Raw genomic sequence first — 17792 nt, 5'->3', positions numbered from 1 at the left:
TTTCAAAGCCTTTTGATGTTCTTGAATTTTTGAGTTTCAAGCCTTAAAATGTTCTTAAATTGTATTATCTTCATCATTTTGTTTATCATTTTGCGAGTAGAGTCCGCAAAGCCTTAAAACGTTCTTTACTTGTTCTTAATATTTTGTCCATCGAACCTTATTTTCATATAGTTTGTTTTTATAAAAAATGTCTATGTTTGCCCCCCCTGTTATGAACATACGGAGAACAGGGAAAATACTAGCAATATTTAGGATATTCTCCAATAAACTTACATATCTTATTTCAGGATCTGGCGAGTTATCATAAACAACTTTACCAAAAACATTTGCTGATTTATCCAATTGATCGCTGAAATCTTTCTCTAAAATTTGGGAAATCAAACAATATTAATATGGAAGCTGATATTATGTAAGCCGCTGATGAGATTGTTTATCATCCTGGCAGTTACTCGTTAATTCGAACTTCTATTGTTCGAATCTTTCTATAATCCGAAATAATTCTCAGGTTACCGTCAAGGGGAAACTCTTTCAAAACACGCTCTCGAATCTTTCTGTATTTCGAACACTTCATTACCGTTCAATATCGAATTAGTTTTAACAGTACAAGGTGAACAGAAAATACGAATGCAGAAATGGTGGACTGTGTCAGACTTTCAGACCTTTCTTGTGTAAGAGTTCAGGTTTGGGAGGGGTGTACAAAAGACTTTCAGACCTTTCTTGTGTAAGAGTTCAGGTTTGGGAGGGGTGTACAAAAGACTTTCAGACCTTTCTTGTGTAAGAGTTCAGGTTTGGGAGGGGTGTACAAAAGACTTTCAGACCTTTCTTGTGTAAGAGTTCAGGTTTGGGAGGGTGTACAAAAGACTTTCAGACCTTTCTTGTGTAAGACTTCAGGTTTGGGAGGGGTGTACAAAAGACTTTCAGACCTTTCTTGTGTAAGACTTCAGGTTTGGGAGGGGTGTAGAGTGAGTCAGACTTTCAGACCTTTCTTGTGTAAGAGTTCAGGTTTGGGAGGGGTGTACAAAAGACTTTCAGACCTTTCTTGTGTAAGACTTCAGGTTTGGGAGGGGTGTACAGTGAGTCAGACTTTCAGACCTTTCTTGTGTAAGAGTTCAGGTTTGGGAGGGGTGTACAAAAGACTTTCAGACCTTTCTTGTGTAAGAGTTCAGGTTTGGGAGGGGTGTACAAAAGACTTTCAGACCTTTCTTGTGTAAGAGTTCAGGTTTGGGAGGGGTGTACAAAAGACTTTCAGACCTTTCTTGTGTAAGACTTCAGGTTTGGGAGGGGTGTACAAAAGACTTTCAGACCTTTCTTGTGTAAGACTTCAGGTTTGGGAGGGGTGTAGAGTGAGTCAGACTTTCAGACCTTTCTTGTGTAAGACTTCAGGTTTGGGAGGGGTGTACAAAAGACTTTCAGACCTTTCTTGTGTAAGACTTCAGGTTTGGGAGGGGTGTACAGTGAGTCAGACTTTCAGACCTTTCTTGTGTAAGAGTTCAGGTTTGGGAGGGGTGTAGAGTGAGTCAGACTTTCAGACCTTTCTTGTGTAAGAGTTCAGGTTTGGGAGGGGTGTACAAAAGACTTTCAGACCTTTCTTGTGTAAGAGTTCAGGTTTGGGAGGGTGTACAAAAGACTTTCAGACCTTTCTTGTGTAAGAGTTCAGGTTTGGGAGGGGTGTACAAAAGACTTTCAGACCTTTCTTGTGTACGAGTTCAGGTTTGGGAGGGGTGTACAAAAGACTTTCAGACCTTTCTTGTGTAAGAGTTCAGGTTTGGGAGGGGTGTACAAAAGACTTTCAGACCTTTCTTGTGTACGAGTTCAGGTTTGGGAGGGGTGTACAAAAGACTTTCAGACCTTTCTTGTGTAAGAGTTCAGGTTTGGGAGGGGTGTACAGTATGTGTAGTGGACGTCTCGAATAGATTTGTGCTTCTGAAGGCCTGTAAGAGAGAAGAATGAAATGAGAATAGATAAATAATTTTTATTTTTAAACCCGATTGTAAAAGGATGGAGAAAAATTTGTAACTCTTTTCTGATGGCATTGTTTTATACGACTAATCCAGAATTGTATGCCTTTCTCTGGCAATTTTGGAAAAATACACGTTTTTTTGTAAGAGCATCCAAAATCTTTGAACCTCCGAATGTTCTTCATTTTTTTAATTTTAAACCTAAAAATGTTTTTAACATCTTCTTATTTTCCTAACACCTGTCTGGAAGTGCTTGGGATTTGAACACAGTCGCGGGCGTTGCAAGACTCAATGTTCATTTTGAATTTTTTTTTCTGGAATTGCCCTAACTTCGTTACCCACCCTCTTTGACAGTGAAATTTCTCGAGTTTAAAAGAAGTGAGTTGTTTTTAGCCTTTCTTACCACCAAATATTGAGATGGATGTCTGATTTACTTGAGGTGTACAGGTCACGTGGTTGACGTAAACAAGTGAACTGGAAAGAGATGAAGAAAAATGTTACAGTTAACTTTCTCTCTCTAATTTGATCTTCAAGGAATCAAAGATTTTCTTTGAATTAGAAAAAAATTAGAATTACAGAGAGTTAAACCATTTAAGCTAAGGGAAACAACATTTTAGTTCGGACAATAAAGAGTTGATGGTATTTTCGACCATCCCAGAGGTAGGGGAACGTTACGCACCCATAGAGGCGGTTCGATCGGGCATAGATTCAATCGTTGCTGACAATTTCTCGGAGTAGCCCTAACACAAAGGGATATTTTGTGAATATTCGATGGGTTTTCAACTGAATGTGTAGAAAATAAGAATGAAACAACACTTTTTCGTACCGTTCGGCCATTCTTCTTAGTGAAAATAAGCTGAGTTGTTCGGTAGTTATTCTCAAATAATTTGGGTATCCAACCTGCAAAATAATATATCAAGTTGTGCATTGCTGGAAAGGTGTAATATATCTCGTTACACTCAGGAACTTGTAAGTCATACTCATAGAATAGTAAGCCAGGAATTTTATTCACTAAAACGCGAAATGGCGAATACCAACTTTCAATCTCTTGCATAGTGTCAGCCCCCTGCTAGTTGGGGGGAGGGGGTGGGGGGTTACACCCTCCAAAAAGCCAAAAAAGGGTGGCGGCTAAAGATGTTTCAAATATTTAGGGGGAGACCTCTAATGTACTTTGGGGGAGCTTAAAAATCTCATCATTTAACGTGGGGCTGAATACTTCATCTTAATGGTTGGCTTCAATCACTCAAATTAAAGCTCGTGAAGCTGGAAATTTTTCCTAGGCTGACGCTATGTTTTGAAAGAACTATACAGACCCTTTCACCCTACCAAAACATTTTGTAAGAATTAAGTAATTCGATGGCATTATAACATACCATTATCTTCTACAGCGGGTCCATAAATTTCTTCATCATTCGTATTTTCTTTGTTATTGTTATTTTCACCATCTTCAAGTTCATTCTGCATCATTCTCAATCACCTCTTTAGCCTACACTCTGATAATCGCATTAAAAAGGGAAGAACAATTTAGAGTAAAAAAGATAAGGGAATACGACCTGGGGTTTATAAAACCTAAAGTCAGTTTTTGTCTGAAAGCACTTTCTAATATCTAACATATTCATCAAATTATTATGACGTAATGTTGGAAAAAACTTTCCAAAGTTTAAACGTACACCTATCCAGTCGACACTTACCAATATTGATGACTACATCACTAACAAGAACTTCTTTACTTCAATTTACTTCTTGACTGTCATAAAGCTTTTTGACTTTTGTTATCGCTTTTATTTCATTCTCTTAAATTTCTATGAAAAAGAGTTATCTGTCAACATAGCCCTGTAATCTCAATAAATGGGGCAAGCAAAGTGTTAGAGGTTAAATAACTAAGCTAAAAACAAGGATACATAGCTTTATTTAAACTTTATAAAATACGCTCAAAAAATTATACTATAATATAAAATAAACAATGTATTCTATACATAAAAATCTGTACTGTTACAAAACACTGTCACCTAGCCTGATTTATTAAAACAAATCTTCAAACAGTTTACTGCAAACTCTTATTACACAATATGATAAAAATATGATATACCATTTAATCGACATACTTCTCTTAGAAAAGAAATGTAATTGATATACTTAATAGGTCTATGACCTTTCCTCAGGGGAATATGATATTTTTGATATGAGATAATTTGATGTGAATGGGTTTCAAGGACAAACATAATTTAATAACTGCGATTTCTCTATTTGTTAAAAAAAGTTTGAAATTGGGGTAATCACTGTCTAAGTATTTATAACATTAAAAAAAGTTTGTGAGAGAGTAATATGTACCTGAGAGAATGGAGAATCCAAAAAACATCATTATAAGTATTAAATAAAAAAGACATTTTTTACCTTGAACAGTTGTTATAAAAGCTCTTCTTCATCAAAAGGACCAAATAAAGAGATCAACATCAATCAGTACATCAAAATCTAGATTTCTAAAATCGTCATCGGACATGTATAATTTGTTGATGCCTTAAGCTACGAAATTTAATTTAGGGACAGAATTTTTCATTTTTAAGGCTTTTCTTGTACTTTTTTACAGTATAATAAATAACTGAAAGATTTTGAGCTGTAAAATGTTAAATTAAAAATAAATCAAGAGGAATATTTACAATTGAACTAAAAAGTCTTCCTTCGTGATATAATCTAACACTTTAATAAGTGTCAAAAGAGAGAGAGAACTCAAGCTTTATTAATGGAAAATCCGCTTAAAAATGAACCCTAACCTAAAAATAAGAAATATAGCATATTTTTATTTTTTAAAATCTAATAAAATAAATTTAAAGTCTTCTTTTCACTAAAATCAGAACACAAAAGTGTAGAATACCATAAACTTCCAAGCATCTCTTCCAAAAATTAAGAGAAAACATGAGCATTCACAAAGACATTATGTACCCATGGTTTGAAAATGTTTGCCAACCCCCAGCTTAATACATCTCACTAAAATTTTGGACGATGACCAGTCTATTAAAGCATAAAACCATCATCACCCAGAATCATAAGTTATGTTTGATTATTTTATGGTAGTACTTTTTTACAAAAAGTCATTCTTCCTGAGTTTGGAAAGTCTCGACAAACCAATCTGGTAGAAAGCATTCAGATCCATCATCAATCAATTCCACTTGGATCGTGTCAAAGGGTGGTTCAAATCGTAACATATAAACAACATCTTTATTATCAATGGTAACTATCTGTTTCAACCAAGACAATAACTTATCCAAGAAATTCATGCAAATAGTTGGATCCCAGCAATTACGGAATTCCTTACAAACTTGTGGGATTTCCATTGTTTTGTATGTTTTCAATTCGCGGACAATCCCATCATCATCTCTCAGACCAACCACAATCTTTGGTAAACCAACCAAAAAACTTTGTGCCCAAAACTTCAACAATTTATACCGTGAAAAGTTCATTCGCTGTTTAAAATGTTGCATTATGCGAGATGTTTTTAATTCCACATAATTGAGAGGAGGAGCTGCTTTGCTGTCTTTAACACAACAATCAACTTCAGCACCGATGAGGATGGAATGGTTCTTTAATCTTGTTCGAACGATAGAGCAATAAGCTTCATTTGTGTTGGTAACTTTTGGTTGTTTTTCTTCCTCTTCATCACAGGCTTCTATAAGGAGGTAAAATAACAAGTTTTAGTGTTTCAAGTTAAATTTAAATATTCATCTGGTCAAGTAAAAACCAATTTGCTTTGTCTATTGTGAGTCCATTATATAGAACATACTGAATAAAACTACTTGAAGGCTAATGTAATAAGAAAATGGCAACAATAGTAAGAAAAAATACAAGCTTAAAAAATCAGAAAAGAATACCAAGCCAATCGTGAGAAATGCTCAAAAAAAACAAAAGGGAACTTGCCCAAAATAAGAAAATCTGATTTTTACGGCAAAAAAAGAAAAACCTAGTTCAGCCACTTTCAACTATAAGATTCAAAAGATTATAAACAATGTTTGTTGGATGACAATGAAGCATTGCAATCAATATGTTTGATTTCTCATACCATGCATTGGTTTAGTGAGATATCCCTCAAAACGAAACCCCCAGTAACACATTTCTTTCTGTCTGGGTGAGCGATGTTTGCGGTCAAATTCAGCTTTTTCAGTTTCAACTTCACTGATGTAGATTGTCCCATTGAACAAAGTCACTGCCATTTTCCATGGTTCTCGTGTTTCATAAGGCGTACAGAGAAATTTTGTAAAGTGTCCCCTCCAAGCAACAAAATCTGTATTCAGTCTAAAATGAAAAGATGATTGAAAACTCATAAAAAATTTAGGATTTGAAATAAAATTTACTAAAATTGAGCAAATCATCAAATTCAAAATAAATAGCTTTGACAGCATAAAAATTATCAGGTATTAATTATTTTCTTAATTCCAAGAGAGAGAGAAAGATTTTAAGAGAATAAACTTAGATAAAAAGCAGAAAAAAGTAAAAAAGTATGACAAACTGGTGGACTTGTTCCTTTGCATTTTCATTATTTAATCGAAACTTGTTTGTGTTCCTTTTTATCCAAGTCAAAAGGTGGGTCAAGCGCTCTTTAATGTCATCGTCTTTTTCAATATGGCTGTCATATCCATCCCGCAAGTCATATTCCAAATCATAATCCACATGAGGGGGTTGAAAAGATTTCAATTGAGATGAGTCATTATGAAATCTTCTTTGACCATCAAGTGAAAAATGACCAAACTCAATTGGTTGACGAAAATATGGGAAACCTTGATTAAATTTATGGACAGGTTTGATTGAAAAATTTCTCAATTGTGATCCAGGCATTCTTTGTTTCTTCGTTGACGTTGCTTCATCACTATGCGAAGATGATTTTCGAATCATCTCTGAAGAAAACTTTTCATTTTTTGTTATCAAATCTTTTATCTTCACTGCAAAAAAATATTATGAGAATTAAATGAATGAAATAGAAAAGAAAAAGAATGACAAACAAACAAGACCAAACAAATTGACCAGATATTTTTTAACACGAAAATATTGTGTACATTTTGGATCACCTCTTGTCTGTAGGTAACTATCATGTATACTGATGCAATAAAAATTGTACAAATTAAATAACAAAGGTCATTGGGATCTAATCTTGCAAATGATAATTTTTTTAAATAAAAAAATAGGAGAATTATTTATAAAATAGAATGTTAAAAATCACAAATTTGTTAAAATGAAAAAAGAATTGAAAGTGAAACTAAAACTTATGCAGGAGAACTAAAATTATATACAGGGTGTCCCCAAAAGTTATTTTCTACTTATAGAAGTGGTGTAACACAGTATCTTCCTCAGGACACCCTGTAAACATCAACAGCATTTTTTGAAAAGGGTCTTATTCATTCATTAAATTATAAAACACTAGCACCTACAAAAACAAAACAAAATATATAATAATGCCAAAGAACCCAATCAATTACCCAGATTCAAAAAACTCTATTCTGTTTTCATGATACTATCAACAGCAATTTGAAATTGTTTTGATTTGATTTTATCACCAGGAGAATAGAATGGATTGCCAATCATTGAAACATACGCAGAATGTACTTTCCTAAACATCATTCGTATGTCATTGTCTCTCAAAGTTGCATTCATCGATTCAACAATTATAACAAATTTGATTTTTGTGTTTGTAACATATCCATAAACTTTAAAATCTTCAGTAGGGTAAAGTAATCCAAGATAAAGTTCTCGTGGATCTTGCGAGTTCTTAGTAGATGAGGTTGTTTTTTCCTCTATTACATCTAAACATGTATGTACAATATAATGAAATTGTAGGGTTGGTTCAGGATTTTTTGTATGTATGTACAACGGTTCATTTTCACGACCCACAACAGCAACACTGACAGCCATTGAAAGTATTTTCAAAATATAATTTCTAACAGTATCAACTAAAAAATCAAAATCAAAATTTGAACATTGAAAATTCATGAAATTGTCACCAGAAAAGGACAGTCTGGCTGTTTATTGGAGCACACCCGTCATTAACACAGGCCATCCAAAAGAGTATTTATGAGTACTAAAATCCTTTAGTCAATGCCCATGTAGCTCATTCATTATCCGATAACCGGACGTTAAAAAGGCATGGAAAATGGTCTGCTTATTCATCATGCATCACGGCAAAGCCTAAAAGACTACCTTAAATACTACACAAAATTTCATGTAGTGTTCAGGCTTGTAGGGACAGGCAGGGATGAAATTTTTAACTCTTTTTTATTCAGTTTTGTATGTCTTTTCTTCCAGGTTTCATTATTCATTATAATTCTTTTTTCATAGAATTCTGATGTGTAGAAAATTGTGGATTTTGAAATAAGGATTTCCCGGGTTGGTCTAAAAAGCAGGGTAGCCAATGGGGTAGCCAATTGGGCTAGGTTATGGGGTACCTCTTTTTGCCTAAACTTTTGAAATCTGAAACCTGTTTTCATGTGGAAATAACTATACAACATCTTGTTAATGATTCCATGTAATAAAATTTAAGATTCCTTTCGAACTTCAGCCACAATAGCCTTTTTTTACTAAACTTTGTTACTTCTCAAGAGACCTGGCGCCATTTTGTCTTCCTGCTTGGCTTCGTTTGAAAATTTACAGACCCGAATAAAAAATATATACAAAACAGTTTTTAATATTTTAGATTTAGATTTTATTTATGTTTTTAATTGTTATTTCCGTGAAGCTGTAATTCGATGATAATAGCTTTGAAATCGCCTTTGGGCCATATGATCTCTAATCTTGTCATATCTTAACAATCCTTTGTTATTGAATCTATTGTTTAATTTATATCATGTTTAGATGTTTCAAACAATTAATTCCTTTCAAAATTTTTTAATATGGCAGCTTATAATAGATACAAAAAGTCTTTTGAAATAGCTTTTATAATGAAGCTCTATTTCTTACTCCTCGTGCATTAACACGTGGTAATTTATATGTATATCTTTGTTTATCTTTGTAATCATACATGATCAATCTAAGTATCAATCAGATTCGTGCTCCCTGGTCATTAAAATGTGGTTCTATGCATTCATTTTCGGTATTTCTATTCTGGTCTGTAAAATATTTAGGTACCCCACAACCTAGCCCAATTGGCTACCCAATTGGCTACCCTGCTTTTTAGACCAACCCGGATTTCCCCTGCTTGTGCGTAATTTTCTCTTCATTATATCAAGAATAAGTCTAGTTAAATATGCTTTTGCCAAAACCAATAACAGTGCTCAATGTTAATGATAACAGAACTTTATACTAGTCTAGTTAAATATGTAGGAGCTAGCAAACTTATTTTTTTTAGACAGAAAAGTCCCTTAAAAAGTACACTCTAGTTTCCCCTTTAAATACTACAAGGGAAAAGTCGAAATATTTTTCTATTATGTTGATAAAGAGTTGAGGGAGCTGGAGGGAGTAATAGTCATTGTTTATTTGGGTCTTTGATGATGACAGACAAATGGCAAAATAGCTCACTAATTAATATCGTGGAAAAAAAGATGACTATTTATATTGCAAAAGTTTTGAATGGTTTTCTAATAGAAGCAGATGGCAAAGTGAAATCCCTATTAATGGAATGTTTGATGCCAAACATTGAAAGCTACACCTAATCATCTGCCAGCTGATAAGTGAATAATCTAATTATTGTCCAGTTGAGGTTAACCCAAAAGAAAGATATTCAAGGACATTCATTGTTCCTGATTCGGAGATATTGTTTCACATTTTACTGCTAGGTCAAAAGATTGGATATTGACAATGTTTACACATCTTTCTGTTTGTAAATTATTAGTTAATATTTCACTTTCCATAGTTACAAGCTTTTATACATTTTATGTTTATATTTGGTTAAAAGTAATGTTCATTGAAATTTTATAAAAACATTTTCTCAGTGGCCCCTGGAAAACTAAATTGCCACTGGTTTTCAAATACAAGGGAAATCAGAAAAAATTAGATATTGGAACCATCAAAAAAACTTCATGTAGAGACCTGACTTGGAAGAAGTAATTTGCAAACTTAATTTGCATTTTTCCTATCATAGAGCCAGTTTCATGACGTCCCTCACATGACTAAAGGTTCAATCTCAAAATTAATACCTTACAAAATTTAGAGTTTTACTGTGGTGGTCATCTTTGAGATTGAGATTGCCCTTTTTTCATGTAGAGGAATAGTCGATGTTTTCATATGACAAAAAGGCCAATCTCAAAGGCAGAACAGGATTGCAAGATTTCCAATTTTCCAAGACACTTATTTTGAGATTGAACCTTTAGTCATGTGAGGGACGATGATCATTTACCTGATTTTCCAAATTTAATTTTAACGTATTAGCAGTCTCTGCAGCTTTTTTCACAAGAAATATAGAAATATTTTTGTTAGTATTTTTAATAGCTAGGATATGCAGTCATTCTAAAACAGTTATTTTTCAAAGATTTTTCAAAAGAAATATTGTTAGGGCTCGATATTAACATGTGTAGTATTTAATAAGGGGTATGTCTTTTTAAGGATAAACTACTGGCATTAATATAGCCCTAACTCTCCATATAAAATTTATGGGAAATGCATTTTGGCCTTTGTACCCTATATTGCACGCAAGCACTTGTTGAGCTAAAGTCCCGGACAAATATCAGTTTTCTCAAGTTTGCTAAAAAACGCCACATAAAAGATCTTTCAAATTGAGTACCTTAAGGGAACTTTTTTTGGTGAGAACTAATTTTGACGAACGGTCGATTCAAAAAATATTTTAAATTTTGGCGAGAACTAATTTTGGCGAACCAGGAATTTTTTTAATTTTGGCGAGAACTTAATTTGGCGAATCAACAATTTTTTCAATTTTGTTGAGAACTTTTAAATTTGATGAATGACCTAAAAAATTAATTTTGGTGGGAACGAAATTTGGCGAATTTCGAGTTCGCTCGCCAATTTTGCCAAAATTCGTTCTCGTCAAAATAAGTTCCCTTAAGGTATTTGAATCAGTAAAAAATACAACTTTTGTATTTTTTCTTTTTTTTGCAAAAGTTCCAGAAATAGAAATAAAGGGATAATGATAATTGAATACTATCCACTGATGATCTGCAGCACTAATACAATAATGACCGGTTAGTGAGGGCTGTACTGAGAAATATTGCCCGAGGTCAAGTAACGACCGAGCTTGCGAGGGCAATATTTTCAGTACAGCCCGAAAAAAAGCTTTATCCAGGAAAAAGTGACGTCACAACACAATGAATTTTCCTAACGACGGGCAACTCTGGACAATGTAGGCCCGTCGTCATGTGAAAAGAACCAATTGCATTGCGCAAAAAGTCGTGTAACCGGTTAACAATAGATCATAAAGCTAGAATTTGCTTCACAAACTCTTTGCTTGAGGAAATGATTGACAGATTAAGAGCCTGAACCATTCATGTTTTTAAAAACACATTGCTTACTCATTGAATGTCCTGTCAAAGCTGAAAGTTAAAAGAAGTCCTGGACAGGCTAAATTTCCCGATTTTCTAACCTGATTTTTCACGCGATTTTTATCTGATTGGTTCAGACAGGACACTGCAGGAGCTTTAAAATCGCCTTGAAAACACCTTGAACACCAGAGAAAAGACATTCTGGCTTGGAGAAAATTGTTTTGTGGAGAAAATTGAGAGTTGATTTATGGAAATCCCAGAATGGGGACTAATTTTTGCCAAAACACCCAAAAAAGCATGAAAGGTTCAGAAAAAGTGTTTCAGACACAGTGTTTTCAGGGTTTTCGGGACTTTTTTTACATGAAAGGTTCAGGCTCTAAAAATATGTTCACCCGTGAGGGAGTTTGTGGCTGTTCTGCTGGGGTGGCTTTAGCCTGGATATCCAGCCCGTAAACTTTTTTTTTGATTTTGATATTTCTTATGTTTACGGTCTGGTTTACCTAGATCGTCTGCATTCTCATCTGAGGATGATTATGCGGATATTCTGATTGGTTGGTCCAAGCGAATCAGAGATCTAAATGGTGGCGCGCGTATAAGAAATTATGCGAGCCAACTTGAAGTGTACGCCTAAATAATTAGGTGGACCGCGCGGGCTATCAGCAATGCGCATACGCTGCTTTGCAAATCTCCCTGACTTTTCTTCTTCGAAGCAAATAACAATAGAATATGTAATTATCTCCCTTGGGTGTTTGACCACGCATCCAAATAAAAATAACAATAATGGTAGGGAAGAAGTGAAGAAGTGGGAAGATCGGAAAACATGGGAATTTTTAGATGTTCTGGTTGTTTTCTTTCCAAATACTTGCTTAGATATTCTTGTTTTAATCTTCTTAATGACTTGGTTGCATCGTGTAAAGAGCTAAAGGTATATCTTTATTTTGCTTCAATTCTTCTTTTCTGTTTGCCAATTTTGTAGTGCTGTTTTTTGGGTTGAAAGCTTTGTTTTGATTTTTTTTTTTCTCCAAAATTCACTTTGCACTTTCTGTCTAACAGACTTTCCACCACACTGTCTATATTTTATGGTCAAGGCTGCCATTCTAAATTAATTTATCACTGCTGGGGTAGCATCTTGAAATTATGCATGTCATTATGTGCATAAATTTATTTGCAGCCATGGGATTCATGCAGGAAAACCTGTCAACAGGGGTTCACCTGATTTCTAGGTGAACCAAGCTCTATAATTTTAGAACTTTGTCTGGCTAAGGTAAAACTTATTTTTTCTAAAATTTTGAGCTTGGATATCCAGGCTAGGGTGGCTTTTGACTCGGCAAAAACTTCTTTAAATTCCTAAATGGTAGGACTTAGCTGCAGCAGATCATTTCGATGGAAGTTGCTGGAATGTTTACAAGGCTCTTGACAGAAAATCCTTTGTTTGATTGTCATCCTAGCCCTTCATGGAAGGTGCTGTGGTAGATTGTGCTTAAGACTAGATTTGATATATAGAAGCAATAAAAGAAATACTCAAAGCTAGCAGAAAGATGTTTCAGAGCTTTAGAGCTAGCCTGACTGGTAGCTTTTGAAAAATTTCAAAATTCAACTGTGAAAATCTTAAATAATGCTTCTAAGAATCATAGGTATACAGGTACTAAATTTCCGGGTGAATTTCTTAGAATTTGCGTTAGAAGAATTAGTACAATACAGTCAGGACCTCATTTCACTTTATCGATATTACGCAAACGGCAGTTTGCGCTAAATTATTTTGGTTTCACTTTCGATTTCAAGCAAAGGTCTTAGCAACAAGGCGCGCGTACATAGCAACGGGGCTGGGTAGAAAAATCTAAACATAGAATTCAAAAAAAATACCGATCATTGTATAGAGCACTAAAAAATACCCCCTTTCTATGTTTAGTTTGTTCTACCTTGGATTATAACTGAAAACATCTTCAAATAACCTTTGCCCGCTATCAGCCCGCGCGGTAATCTTTGCCCGCTCCAATTCTTAGATAATGAATAAGAGAGGTGCGCTTAGCTAAGCCGTGCTCGCGGGCGATAAATTTATGTTTACTTTTCTTGTATATTTTAGTGGTATTTATCCAATGAAAAGTATGTTGACATAATATGCACGACGCTGACAAAATATGCACGGCATTGATTATGACATCATTAAATATGTCAATATCGATTCAACGCCCGTTAAAGAAAATAATTTGTAAATAGTTCTTTTTATCGTAAAACTTAGAAATACGAGCAAAAAAGAGTCAAATTTAATATTTGTTTCCTATCTAGATAATATTAGCGTTAGAATACGGTAAATTTTCACGAAAAATATTTCGCGATGGCGGTACGCCCAATCGCGCCCACGGGAAAGTTCCAATTTTTAATTATCGGAAATCGGGGAAACCGGTTCACCACGTGGATAAAAAACGTATGGAATGAGACCTGATAGCAGGTTTTCAACCAGATTTATTCAGATAAAGCTATAAGAGGTTCATTACTTGTGGATTTTAAAACATACATAAGCAAAAACGAAAGTTGTTGTGAAGGAAAGAGTAAACGCAAGACAGAAGGTTTGGTTGTGTTGATCAGGTATGTTTTTATTCTATCCGAACTAATGTTAAAAAGGACCAAAGAGGTCCTGACTGGTACAATATCATCCAAAAAGACCCACTATATCAAAAAAGTTAAGGGGTGTTACAGCGAGCCTCCCTAGTTAGTTTTGAACTGCCCCTTAAAGCCTAGACTAGTATGAAATAGGGTTAAGTAAGTTGCATAAGTATTTCTCAGAAAATATGACAAGTGAAATAATAGCAGAATTTGATTAGCTGTGTTTTTAGGTTAGGTTAGGTTAGGTTTATTTCAAATTGAAGAATAAAACTGTCATCCTTCGGACTTCGGAGCTGGGAAATTCAAACTAACAGCCCAAATGCCAAACCATGCTTATATTCATTTTTCTAATTAAAAGAAGGAATCATAGCATCAATCTTCAGGCTAGGTCTCTCTTGGTGACCAAATCTGTTGCTGAAGCCATTACCATCATGAAAAATCAGAAAGATTGGATTTATAGCCAATACAATATCACCCACAACCCACCATGAACCTCTACTTTACAAGAAAAGAGCGAGCCCTATTTCATATTTTGGGCTACATTACAGGGCATGTGTGGCATACTTCACAAATGCTTTCAATACATTCATTATGAAACTTTCCAAACAAGTTTTTAAGAGTGCAAAATGCACAAATAACAAAAAGACTGAAAATTTTTGAAACTTTTGAAACTTACCACTGGCTGTCTTTTAGGATTCAGCTGAACCATAACCTGAGATTCGTAAATCGTAATAATATGGTAATGCGACGATTGTAGTGCTGGAAGGAGAAACTGTTACAGCAAAATTATACGATATAATGCGGTCCTTTTAGAACAAGTTCAAAGTGGACCCGACTGTTGGGTTGCAGTGTTGTGTTGTATGATATTCCGGGCACTGACGACCTTGACGGCCGACGGGGCCGTGCCGCTGGAGTTTGAAAAGTGGACCCTGTGGTACGGGTAGATATGAATGTTTGGTAAACTTCGGACCCTGGCGGCGGGGCCTGTTTGCAGAGTGTGGCACGTTTTTTGCACGGTTTTTTAACCCCGAGTGCAGAGTTCCGCTATTTTCTACTCAAGTGCCGCTAATTTCAGCAATTTTTTACCTTTTTGAGCCAATTTGTACTAGTAATCGTATGGTTTGGAGTGCAATTAACGATTAATCACGAGTAACAAATGAGAAAATAGTAATTTGCACGAGTTCGAAGGACGAGTGCAAATTACGGTATTTTCTCCTTTGTTACGAGGCGAGGCGTAGTGGTATTATAGTGGTTTTATCGTGCTTTGACTTCTGTCCAGGAGGTCCGAGTTCGATACCCACCGTGGCACTACAATTCACTTGGCAAGCGAATTCTCCTTCGCCCATACCATGTGAGGGAATTGGGTACCATAACTCTGATACAAGAGTATGGGTAGATATTCTAGACATTGTGGTGTGCTAAGACACTTCTTAAGGTGGTAGTCTACCGCCAGATTTCAAAAGTCAACAAATCACATTTTTTGCAATAACTCAAGAACTTCTTTACATTTCGTAATGAAATTTTCAGGAAATGTATATTAACTATTAACATTTCTAAAAATAAAAAAAAATTCTAAAAATAACCAAAGACGGGGGTAAAATCAGCCAGGGGGTAAAATACTTTATTTTGCTTGTGTCAGGTTTTCTGAATAGTCGGCTTGACCTATGAAGTTAGTTTTTTTTTTAAATGACTAATATTTAGAAAAGGTCTGGAATGAGTGAAAAAAATTTTTTTCCAGGGGGTAAGAAACTGAAAAAAACGCTTTTTTGAGATTAAAAATCAGGAAACCAATTTTAAAACTTTTTAATCCATTCATTCAATGCACAATCATGTAAGGAAACTTCCCTGAAAATTTCAAGTCTGTAGCTACTCTCAATCCTAAGATATTTCTGACAAGGTGTTTGCGAACCCCCGGAAACGCGTTTTTGAGAAAATCAAAGAAAAAGACAAAAATGGGTATCATTTTAAGCTGGAAAGCTCTTTTCAAAAAATTTCTTCACTGAATACTCATCAAACCAGTCAGGTTTCATAAGTTAAAGTAAAACATTTCACAAAAATTGATAAATTATCCAAAAATCAACAAAAACATGTTGCGCTAAAGTTACGTTAATATAGCAAACTTTGCGGTAATCTTGCGATAACATCAAATTTGGGTGAAAACAGCCACATAAGTGTGACAAAATGTTCATTGAAATTCCAGCATGACTCTCTGTAGACATGGAAACTTTTCTAGTGCATATTTTTATTCACATAGACTTGAATTGACAATGAGCTGGCTTGATCGAAGGCGGCGCCTTCGCTTCGGTTACCGCCTAGCCGTTATGAATGGCTGGTGTCAGATGAGAATGTGTGTCTCCAGAATTTAGGTCCAGCTCATTATAATGCACATTTCTATCTCTGTTACATCATGTTGTGCTTGGAAATATCTCAGTTACATTTAAATCCACTACAAAACATTATGTGAGCCACCAAAAGCAATACAACCAATGTAGAGCAACTTTATAGATTCGGTAGAGTCCATTCTTCATTAAAATAAATCATTTCAATCAAAGAGATTAAGTTTTGATCTAAAACTTGCCAAGAAATCTGCAGAATCATGCTTACAGCTTGCTTTTCAGCTGGTTTTGATGTGTTACACTACTGCAGCTACCATCTTTAATTTTAAGGATTACGTAATGCCACGGAAAATAATATTTTGACGCCCGAAAAGGGCGTAAAAAGAGCTTTCTTTTGGCGTATCACATTGCTATGTTTCGGCCGAGATTGAAGAAATAAGTCCTTAGCAACGGGATTTTTTCTGTTGCTAGGGCGATTTTTCAAGCACCCAATAGGATAAAAATGCTCACTGCGGCCTGAATGATAAAGATATAGCTCTGAAATTTTCAGGAGATGCTCAGAAAGACCTAAGGATCTCAAAACACCCAAAAACCAAAATTCGACAATTTTTTCGATGATTTTTTATTTTTGGGTAGACTACCACCTTAAGAGGTTCTACACCTGCGAGGACATCCGTTCTATCCCGTGTAGTCCGAGTGTCGTGGTATACACCATGGCTCACGCAGCTCGCATCTGCAATGTCTGCTTGCGCTGTGATTCCTACTCCATCGTGGGTAGGACCCATTCCGATGCATCGGAGAGCATATTTATCTATCTATCTCTATCTGTCCGGACCAAAATTTATCAGGTGCGTTCTTCCTGTGCGGAACTTGGTATATTTCCGAATTTCTCCTCGAGTGCAGCCTTGCCATACTCTGCAAACTGGCGTCGAAAGGAGAATCGAAAAAAATTTCCATTTTCACACTGAAAAAAAGTGGCAAAAATGATGAAATGTAGACAAAAGATTGACAATCTTTTATATTTCCACCCTGAAAATTGCCCAAATAACTAAAATACGACCCTGTCAGTGACAAATGTTGAAAGTTTTTAGTAAATTTGGGACCCTGTCAGATATCTTGAGAGCCTAAAAATGGGACCCTGATCAGCGGCACGTCCCCGTTCCCAATTTCGCCTGAGTGCCTCCCCCGAGGTGAGTACTTATATTCATCTGGTGGCTGTCAGCGGAGCTGGGAGTGAGGAGGCTTTTCTATTTGAGCTAGACCTGGGAGATCGAATGCTGAGGTGGAGCACCACACCTACTTTAAGCTCCCAGTAACTTACACGGATCAAATGACCCAATCTAAGATACTCATTCAAATACGATTTGGACGTATTACTTTTTATTATATTTTTTCCCTCAAGAGCAATAGTTAAAAGAGTCCCGACTGCCAATTTTTTTGAATAGACTTAAGCATGCTTGATGGTCCGACCGCAATCACGAAAA

General features: G+C 35.3%; 2 protein-coding genes across 2 annotated transcripts in view; both read right to left on the bottom strand.

Annotated features, from left to right (window-relative positions):
- The window catches only part of LOC136817451 (cytosolic carboxypeptidase 2-like), a 29113-nt gene extending 25350 nt beyond the window's left edge, over nucleotides 1–3763 (bottom strand). Inside the window, exons 1-6 of the mRNA XM_067073781.1 lie at nucleotides 3650–3763; nucleotides 3332–3451; nucleotides 2785–2858; nucleotides 2362–2432; nucleotides 1849–1931; nucleotides 274–362 (exon numbers count right to left, since the gene is read on the bottom strand). Of these exons, the coding sequence (XP_066929882.1) occupies nucleotides 274–362; nucleotides 1849–1931; nucleotides 2362–2432; nucleotides 2785–2858; nucleotides 3332–3425 (411 nt within the window). The 5' untranslated portion in view covers nucleotides 3426–3451; nucleotides 3650–3763. The remainder of the gene's footprint in view (nucleotides 1–273; nucleotides 363–1848; nucleotides 1932–2361; nucleotides 2433–2784; nucleotides 2859–3331; nucleotides 3452–3649) is intronic.
- Nucleotides 3764–4519: 756 nt separating this feature from the next.
- LOC136817464 (decapping and exoribonuclease protein-like) lies at nucleotides 4520–6885 on the bottom strand. Its single transcript, XM_067073795.1, has 3 exons — nucleotides 6460–6885; nucleotides 6013–6245; nucleotides 4520–5622 (listed from the first exon to the last, which is right to left on the bottom strand). The coding sequence occupies exons 1-3, from the start codon at nucleotides 6840–6842 to the stop codon at nucleotides 5048–5050; spliced, it is 1191 nt and encodes a 396-aa protein (XP_066929896.1). The 5' UTR covers nucleotides 6843–6885; the 3' UTR covers nucleotides 4520–5047.
- Nucleotides 6886–17792: the final 10907 nt, after the last annotated feature.

This window comes from Clytia hemisphaerica, unplaced genomic scaffold, assembly GCF_902728285.1.
Source record: "Clytia hemisphaerica strain Z4C2 unplaced genomic scaffold, Clytia hemisphaerica genome assembly, whole genome shotgun sequence".
Lineage (NCBI taxonomy): Eukaryota > Metazoa > Cnidaria > Hydrozoa > Leptothecata > Clytiidae > Clytia > Clytia hemisphaerica.
This window is presented reverse-complemented; position numbering and strand designations above follow the sequence as displayed.

What these genes read in the sequence shown, in the direction of transcription:
- LOC136817464 (XM_067073795.1), bottom strand. Translation starts at nt 6,842, where the DNA reads ATGATTCGAAAATCATCTTCGCATAGTGATGAAGCAACGTCAACGAAG. An exon ending in GCAAAGGAACAAGTCCACCA is followed by an intron (nt 6,246 to 6,459) that starts GTTTGTCATACT and finishes TTTTCATTTTAG; the next exon opens with ACTGAATACAGATTTTGTTG. An exon ending in TCTCACTAAACCAATGCATG is followed by an intron (nt 5,623 to 6,012) that starts GTATGAGAAATC and finishes ACCTCCTTATAG; the next exon opens with AAGCCTGTGATGAAGAGGAA.